Below are 9961 nucleotides of genomic sequence, written 5' to 3' on the forward strand. Positions count from 1 at the left end.
ATGATGAAAATGATGAAGATGAAGATGAAGAAGATGAAGAATGGATGAAGATGAGGGACAAATAACATCAAAATAAGCATAAATGACTAACATTCAATATCTTACAAACATAAAGGATCAATGATGTAAGTTTTTTCTAGAAATAAAATTGAGTTGAGCCGAAGTTTACCTGTTATAAGAGGTTAACTGCATACAATAGTACAATTTAAAAAGTTGAATGCATATAATAGGAAATTTGAAAGTTGAATGCATATAATAGGAATTTAGTAAAAGTTCGATGCATTTTCAAACAATTTTCCCCAATATGATGTATGATGTAGAATTAATGTAATGATCTTCTAAATACAAAATAAATAAATAAAATATATTTGCTATATAAATGCTCTTGATATAACTATAAGAAAGGTAGTTCTCACACACTACTTTTTTTTATCTATGTACACATAATTATCTATTTTACTCTTAATTATATTAAAAATAATAATATAAATTCAGCTTACTAGATTAATTTTTAATTTAGGGGCATAATAATAAGTCTATGAAACAAAAGACATGAATTAAAAAATGGTACGTAAGGATGACTTTCGAAATTTATAGATTGATTTTTGAATTTAAATTTAATTTAAATATATTTTATAATACAAAAAAAAGATTGAAATTGGGAATTTTATCTTTTACGCATCTTCATTTGAAGAAGAAAAAAAACACTAATCAAATCCACGTCTCCTTGATAATTGATTTATTTGAAACTGAGAACTAGGGTTTGGCAACCCAAATCAAAGCATGAGCAATTTGAGGACAATTTGTAGGCTTAATCATGCGGTATACTCATACTCATCGTTAACATGCTGTTACAACCGAGCTAGATTGATTGTTAGCCTTTCGTATCCGATACAAAACCCTAATTCTTCAAAGCCTCGATTGATTGATTCATCAAATGTTAAAAAGATGGAAACTTTATCATGGAGTGAATCTACAAATCATCAAAGGAGGATGTTAGCTAGTTCTGCTAGTTGGACCGATGAAAAATCTCCATATGATACTCTTGGTATGTATATTATTTTTTTCTATAATTTTATAATTATTATCATTTTTATTTGATACTTTTCTATTATTAACAATTTGAATTTGAATTTGAATTTGATTGATTGATTGTAGCAGAAAACGTGCAGCAGGATAAACAAATAGCAGCAGAGGCTGAGACTGAGAGAGATGTTAAAACTGGTATTCAGTTCAATTTCAATCAAATTAACCCCCTTTTCGATATGAAGTTGAAAGAATATCAAATAATTCATCGAATTCTTTAAAATTAGACAAATAAGCAAAAGTGACATAAGCATGTCATTCTCCCCATCCCCTGTTTGATAGGAAGTTGAAAGAAGATCAAATATTTCATCGAAATCAAATTTATCACTGGTTGCTTTATTATCCAACATTTAATTCAATGGACTTGGTGTAACTAAAGTAAATAAACCCTTTTGATTTTACACCCTTAATTGTTGCTAATTTTAGTACTCAACTGAAATTGATTATTACTCTTACAGATAAATCAAAGATATGAAAAAAAAGAGATCTATAGACAAGTATAGTAAACAAAGCAAGCAGTTGTATCGAGATTATATTGAAGACCGAATCTGAATCCAACGAACTATTTATAAATTGATTTCACAGGAAACCTCAGGTAACAACAATGTAGTCAGTCTTACACGGTTTTAATAAACATGATTATTATGTATGTATACAACAACAACAACAATACCCAATCCCACCTATATGGGGTATGGGGGAGGTTGATCGTAGACAATCCTTCCTCTATCCTAGAATACAGAGAAATCATTTCTCCACCCCGAGTGAAACACTCCAAAGAGTATAGAAAGTCCTTTCTCTCTCTATTCGACGGATAAAGAGATTGCTTCCAGGGACCTCCGGCCAGAAAGTAGGAAGGAAAGAAAGGAAAAAGAGTACAACATAAAAAGTAGATTAAAAAAAAAAAAAAAAAAAGTGGAGATGATTATGTATGTATGTATATGTGAAGTCAATCAATATAGATTTTTGGTAACAATCACTTTCATGTAACTATTAGCTTGGAGTTATATATATTATAGGATGTTAAATTCATTGATGTTAAAACTATCCACTAAGAGCATAACTATCCCTTCGACCCAATCTAACCATCGGTATATAAGATCTCAAGTCTTATTTTCAATGTGTCAACAAGAAGTAGAGATGATACGAATCAAAGGACAAGTCACAAAGTTGTAAACCGATACATTGAATCATCTCTGAATCCACAATTTACATATTGGTTTCTATTGAAGCATTTATTAATCACATGGTTAGAGTGCAAAACAGTTATAGTTCACCAAATACAGGTCTTAAATCCCAAAAGCTACTTGCTGACTTTGATCGCACTGTAGCATACCAACATTTATTTTATATTTATATTCACAAATACCAACATTTATTTCCTTTTCTGCCATTTTGAACATGTCTACAATTTGTTTTCAACTCATTTGCTATAAATATGTATATATTTTTCCTTCCTTCTTAACTTGCATCAAGCTCCATTCTTGTATAATCTGTTTGGTTTGGTTTGGTTGGGAGCTGCAGCTGGCCTGCCTATTCAGAATGATGAATTGTAGTCGGTGCATCACAAGTTTCTTCCTTCTCACTATCATAATAAAGATTGGACTTTTCATCCCACCCATTCATCATCCATCTCCTCCTCAACATCTTTTAAAGTTGAAAAAGAAAGAATCTTGAACTTTTAGATTTTCATCAATATATGTTTCCATTACCATTTCCACTTTTACCATCTTTGTTCTCAACAACTAACTTTAGCCTCATAATAAATTTTGTCTTTATTAGCCTCTCATGACTTGTCACCAAATTTGGATAACAAAGTCCCTCCCTTCATTCATTACTCCAAATATACACTAGTAGTTTATTATGAATTTTTTCTGATTACCCACATTTCATTCTGATCTCCACCATCATCATTTCCTTTTTCTTATTTTTCCATATTTGTTTCGTCTCATCATAACAGTTACAAAACCATTGAACATTCCCTTACTGTTAGATTTATAAGGTTAGCTTGCTTGTACAACTTGGAAATGGCACATTCATTCATTCATTTACACCAACAAAAAACATACCCATCGAGCTTTGTCTTCATTGGAACTTTCATTCTAACTCTACCTTGAGGAAAAAAATATACTTTCAAACAGAGGTGTAGGAATAGACTCGTGACAATTACCTTCCTTGAAAAGTGTCTTCTTTAACATTCCTTTCAAACAGAGGTGTAGGAATAGGAGCCGGGACAAAATATATACTATTAGATTTTGAACTTGATCCCCCATTCAAACAACTACCGCCAGTGTCCAATGATGATGATAATAATAATTAAGAATAATAATAATAATAATCAATATTACTCTTCACTACTTGAACAAGGACTCCCACTTGTTTTCTCATCATCTTCCTACTTAATCTCATATTTTCAATCCTCGCTTGTTTCCTTCCAACCTTCATTAATTTCTTCTTCTTCTTTGTGTCTGCCACATAGATAGTATAGATAGAATTATTATTATTATTGTTTTCAACTCATTATAACAACAACAATACCCAATCACGCATATGCGAGGTATGAGGAGGTGAGATGGAGACAATCCTTCTTCTACCGTAGAGTAAGAGAGAAGTCGTTTTTCTAACCACGAGTCGAGAAAAAACTCTCCATCCGCATGGAGAGAAAGTCATCCCTTTCTTTACTCAAGGGTAAAGAGATTGCTTCCTTGAGGACCTCCGGCCAAGAAAAAAAAAATAATAATAAAAAATAAATAAATAAATATAATGAGACACCATGAAAATAGTAGAATAAAATTTCAATGGGTTTTAAAGCCGGCCTGAAATTCAATTTAGGCTCTACGAAGCAGTCAAGTCGACTTATATTTCCAGTACAATGAAATTAATAGAGCCGAAAGGCTTTGAAAATAGAACTCGAAAGGCATGCATGTAGAAGTTGTTGCGCAAGCAAAGAGCCTACAACCCGTAACAAACCAAACACCACTCATGCACCTTTACGGTAGACATCCCCGAAACCACACAACTAAATGAAAACCAACTAAGCGCAAGAGCAAAGAAGGTCGTCTTCGGTGTCATAATGGTTGTTTTCAAATCATTTAAATAACATAGTATTAATGACATCGTATAACTAAAGAGAGTGCCCAAGTCATCATCACAACATCAACAAAAACTCTCTTTTATATTTCCAGTACAACGAATACAATTTTAAATTTAAAAGCTAATTATGACCTAAGCACAATTAACCACAAAGTGACACATAAGCATGACTTTTCACACCATCAAATTACACACATATATTAGATTATATAGATAGATTAGTTTCCTATTATTAACAACTCGACTTGATTGATTGTAGTGGAAAACATGCAGCAGGAAGATGAAATAGCATCAAAAGAGACTAAAGAAGAAGACGAAAGCGATATCGAAGACGAGTTTGATCTTGTTTGTTTTGATGGGATAGAATTTGACGCTAAGCTCTTTCTCAGAGAGTCTCTAATGGTCCGAGAGGCTTACGACTACTGCGTTTGGAATTCCTTAGCGGTCGAAACCAATAGTGAAATCATTAAGATGGTTGAATTGTTTTGTGTGGAACGTGCCAAGATCCATGATGATTATGCCGGTGATGAAGCCCTTGTCCAACACAAGTTGAATGAGTTCAATTCCAATTTTCGCCAAGCCAATCGGAAACATGCTCTCGATCTTATGACCGTACGCCTCTTTTTTTAATTCGTGTATGTTAGAAATTTTGTTGTTTGATGTATAAGGTTCAGAATCATTCATTGGGTATGTTTGGCGAGAAGCTTTTTGGAGCTTCTAGCTTTTATGAAAAAGCTCATATTTGATAATATAAAAAACTTCGTTTGGTTAAAAGAGCTTAAAACTTTTAGACGGAGGAAAAAAGCTAAAAGCTCCTAGAACTATGATACGACCTTTTATCTTCCGTAACTCTTTATCTTCACTTACCCTTCATTAGTATCTTATTTATTAGTATTAATTAGTATTTATTTAGTATTTATTAAGTTATTCCTATCATCTATTATAAATAGGACATTAGGATTGTAAGGGGAGGATGTGGATTATTAAGAAAGAGTCCTTGAGTACTATTGGAGAGTTGATCGATCTCTCGAATATCGATTATCTATCTTTTATTGTTTTATTAGTTTCTATCACGATACGAGCATTTGGTTCGTATCAAACTAGTGTTTAAGAAAAAGCTCATAATTTTTTGTCATTTTACTCTTTATTCAATAGATTCAGCTACTATACCAAACACCTAAATACATACCGGTTTAAAGCTACCAACTATCAGCTAGTTTCGTCAAACATACCAATATATTCACCTTAAAAGAAGAAGCTTGTTCTGAGTTTGGACTTTCTTTCTTCTTTCGCATATGCCTTAACAACCTTAACCTTAAAACCTAGTTAGTTAGGGATTTATTTATGGATAATTAATTAGTAAAATTCGACTTTAATTGATAAACACAACTGTGTGTCTGCCACATATATCTCAGACCTGAACACAACACTTTACCCTTTTTTTCCCCCCTATAATTTATGGCTAATTAATTTTCTTCACACTTTTTTGTTTTCATTTCAGGCTACCTGAACACAACACTTTACCTTTTTTTTTCGTTCTATTATTTATGGATAATTATTATTCTTCATAGTTTTCTGTTCTCATTTCAGGCTGCTTTCAATATGAAGATGAGAAGCCTCGTGGACGTGATGATGGAAGATATTATTGACATTTTTGCCAAAATGACTGAAGATGAGGCTTACAAAATCTTATTCGTGAATTTGAAAGATAATTATAATAATGCTGAATTCACGAGGTTCAATAAGCGTGTCATGTTTAACACGTGGGCTTATGAAGACCTTTAAGCAGGTATGGCTTATTGTTGCTGCTGCTGCTGCCGCCTTTTGTCTTTATTGTAACTTATCATCATGATGTTTAAGTGCCAATGCCATGGATGTGTTTACTTGTTTTCCCCCATATACTGTGAAATGGTTTGGTTGTATTTACTTTTATGATTGTTTAAAATAAAATGTTTCGTGGTGTCTCATATTTATATTTAAGGAGTAGCTTTTGTATCTATTTCTTCTTGTAAAAATATGTTTACGTCGTCATCCTTGTCATCAAGGTAAGGTGATGATTAGATTAGTTAGATCCGTTTCCAGAAACAACTCATTAGCTTTTCTTTTTCCAATAAACAGACCTTCCCGACACAAACCGACCACTTATCATCATCACATTCCGAACATTAAGCCTTTGCAATATATAACGGGTTGGCTTTCCGCGTTTGTTTGTTTGCACCCACCTGGACCGGGCCTCTATAAAGAGGATGATAGGATAGTGTACACAAACCACTAACTATTTTACAATAAGTTAGCTTCCCATTAATAGTTACCCATCAAATCAATTGAGTTGAACAAAGATGGAAAAAAAAAAAAAAGAAATTGCTTCTTTTACTTGCTTGACGGTTGCTTGCTGCTGCAAAGAAAGACCAGAAGACCCTTTTGAATGAATGACTAAATGAATGATTACATATAAAGTCAATAATTCAATTGTAACTTGGTCGGCCTTGTGGCTCGCCATCTCATCAAAGAGTTTGTGTGGATATACACATCGTCTAAGCAAAGAGATTGGAAGTATCGGGGGGTTATTTCTAAAATTTTCAATTCCCATTAATCATTGTGTTAGACATAACTCAGGTACATTCACAAAGTAGTTTTAGTGATGAAACCTTGTGTTGCAGCTCATGTGATAGTGGTATGTCTTTTTTAGCGAGAGGTCAGGAATTTGACTCCCGTCAGGAGGTCAAATTTGGAATGATTGGAGTGGAAATCACGAACCAAATGTGTAGTTTCAGTTGTTTCAGATTGTAGTTTTGAGTTTGCGTTCACACTACATACTAAAAGTTATGACCAAATGTGTAGTTTGTAGTGACCCGAACTTTTCCATGTTTATATATATTAATTGAGATTGATATTTACATGATTAAATGTTTCCAACATGTTAAGCAATCAAACTTGTTAAGACTTGATTAATTGAAATATGTTTCATATAGACAATTGACCACCCAAGTTGACCGGTGATTCACGAACGTTAAAACTTGTAAAAACTATATGATGACATATATATGGATATATATATAGTTAACATGATACTATGATAAGTAAACATATCATTAAGTATATTAACAATGAACTACATATGTAAAAACAAGACTACTAACTTAATGATTTTTAAAACGAGACATATATGTAACGATCATCGTTGTAAAGACATTTAATGTATATATATCATATTAAGAGATATTCATACATGATAATATCATGATAATATAATAATTTAAAATCTCATTTGATATTATAAACATTGGGTTAACAACATTTAACAAGATCGTTAACCTAAAGGTTTCAAAACAACACTTACATGTAACGACTAACGATGACTTAACGACTCAGTTAAAATGTATATACATGTAGTGTTTTAATATGTATTTATACACTTTTGAAAGACTTCAATACACTTATCAAAATACTTCTACTTAACAAAAATTCTTACAATTACATCCTCGTTCAGTTTCATCAACAATTCTACTCGTATGCACTCGTATTCGTACTCGTGCAATACACAGCTTTTAGATGTATGTACTATTGGTATATACACTCCAATGATCAGCTCTTAGCAGCCCATGTGAGTCACCTAACACATGTGGGAACCATCATTTGGCAACTAGCATGAAATATCTCATAAAATTACAAAAATATGAGTAATCATTCATGACTTATTTACATGAAAACAAAATTACATATCCTTTATATCTAATCCATACACCAACGACCAAAAACACCTACAAACACTTTCATTCTTCAATTTTCTTCATCTAATTGATCTCTCTCAAGTTCTATCTTCAAGTTCTAAGTGTTCTTTATATATTCTACAAGTTCTAGTTACATAAAATCAAGAATACTTTCAAGTTTGCTAGCTCACTTCCAATCTTGTAAGGTGATCATCCAACCTCAAGAAATCTTTGTTTCTTACAGTAGGTTATCATTCTAATACAAGGTAATAATCATATTCAAACTTTGGTTCAATTTCTATAACTATAACAATCTTATTTCAAGTGATGATCTTACTTGAACTTGTTTTCGTGTCATGATTCTGCTTCAAGAACTTCGAGCCATCCAAGGATCCGTTGAAGCTAGATCCATTTTTCTATTTTCCAGTAGGTTTATCCAAGGAACTTAAGGTAGTAATGATGTTCATAACATCATTCGATTCATACATATAAAGCTATCTTATTCGAAAGTTTAAACTTGTAATCACTAGAACATAGTTTAGTTAATTCTAAACTTGTTCGCAAACAAAAGTTAATCCTTCTAACTTGACTTTTAAAATCAACTAAACACATGTTCTATATCTTTATGATATGCTAACTTAATGATTTAAAACCTGGAAACACGAAAAACACCGTAAAACCGGATTTACGCCGTCGTAGTAACACCGCGGTCTGTTTTGGGTTAGTTAATTAAAAACTATGATAAACTTTGATATTAAAGTTGTTATTTTGAGAAAATGAGTTTTATTATGAACATGAAACTATATTCAAAAATTTTGGTTAAACTCAAAGTGGAAGTATGTTTTCTAAAATGGTCATCTAGACGTCGTTCTTTCGACTGAAATGACTACCTTTACAAAAATGACTTGTAACTTATTTTTCCTACTATAAACCTATACTTTTTCTATTTAAATTCATAAAATAGAGTTCAATATGAAACCATAGCAATTTGATTCACTCAAAACGGATTTAAAATGAAGAAGTTATGGGTAAAACAAGATTGGATAATTTTTCTCATTTTAGCTACGTGAAAATTGGTAACAAATATATTCCAACCATAACTTAATCAACTTGTATTGTATATTATGTAATCTTGAGATACCATAGACACGTATACAATGTTTCGACCTATCATGTCGACACATCTATATATATTTCGGAACAACCATAGACACTCTATATGTGAATGTTGGAGTTAGCTATACAGGGTTGAGGTTGATTCCAAAATATATATAGTTTGAGTTGTGATCAATACTGAGATACGTATACACTGGGTCGTGGATTGATTCAAGATAATATTTATCGATTTATTTCTGTACATCTAACTGTGGACAACTAGTTGTAGGTTACTAACGAGGACAGCTGACTTAATAAACTTAAAACATCAAAATATATTAAAAGTGTTGTAAATATATTTTGAACATACTTTGATATATATGTATATATTGTTATAGGTTCGTGAATCAACCAGTGGCCAAGTCTTACTTCTCGACGAAGTAAAAATCTGTGAAAGTGAGTTATAGTCCCACTTTTAAAATCTAATATTTTTGGGATGAGAATACATGCAGGTTTTATAAATGATTTACAAAATAGACACAAGTACGTGAAACTACATTCTATGGTTGAATTATCGAAATCGAATATGCCCCTTTTTATTATGTCTGGTAATCTAAGAATTAGGGAACAGACACCCTAATTGACGCGAATCCTAAAGATAGATCTATTGGGCTTAACAAACCCCATCTAAAGTACCGGATGCTTTAGTACTTCGAAATTTATATCATATCCGAAGGGTGTCCCGGAATGATGGGGATATTCTTATATATGCATCTTGTTAATGTCGGTTACCAGGTGTTCACCATATGAATGATTTTTATCTCTATGTATGGGATGTGTATTGAAATATGAAATCTTGTGGTCTATTATTATGATTTGATATATATAGGTTAAACCTATAACTCACCAACATTTTTGTTGACGTTTTAAGCATGTTTATTCTCAGGTGATTATTAAGAGCTTCCGCTGTCGCATAC

The 9961-nt window shown here is 32.0% G+C and overlaps 1 protein-coding gene across 1 annotated transcript; it reads left to right on the top strand.

The window, feature by feature from the left end:
• Positions 1 to 783: 783 nt before the first annotated feature.
• On the top strand, positions 784 to 6081 carry LOC139848934 (uncharacterized). The gene is made up of 4 exons (XM_071838615.1): positions 784 to 1048; positions 1159 to 1224; positions 4439 to 4791; positions 5770 to 6081. The coding sequence occupies exons 1-4, from the start codon at positions 784 to 786 to the stop codon at positions 5962 to 5964; spliced, it is 879 nt and encodes a 292-aa protein (XP_071694716.1). The 3' UTR covers positions 5965 to 6081.
• Positions 6082 to 9961: the final 3880 nt, after the last annotated feature.

This window comes from Rutidosis leptorrhynchoides, chromosome 5 (genome assembly GCF_046630445.1).
Source record: "Rutidosis leptorrhynchoides isolate AG116_Rl617_1_P2 chromosome 5, CSIRO_AGI_Rlap_v1, whole genome shotgun sequence".
NCBI lineage: Eukaryota > Viridiplantae > Streptophyta > Magnoliopsida > Asterales > Asteraceae > Rutidosis > Rutidosis leptorrhynchoides.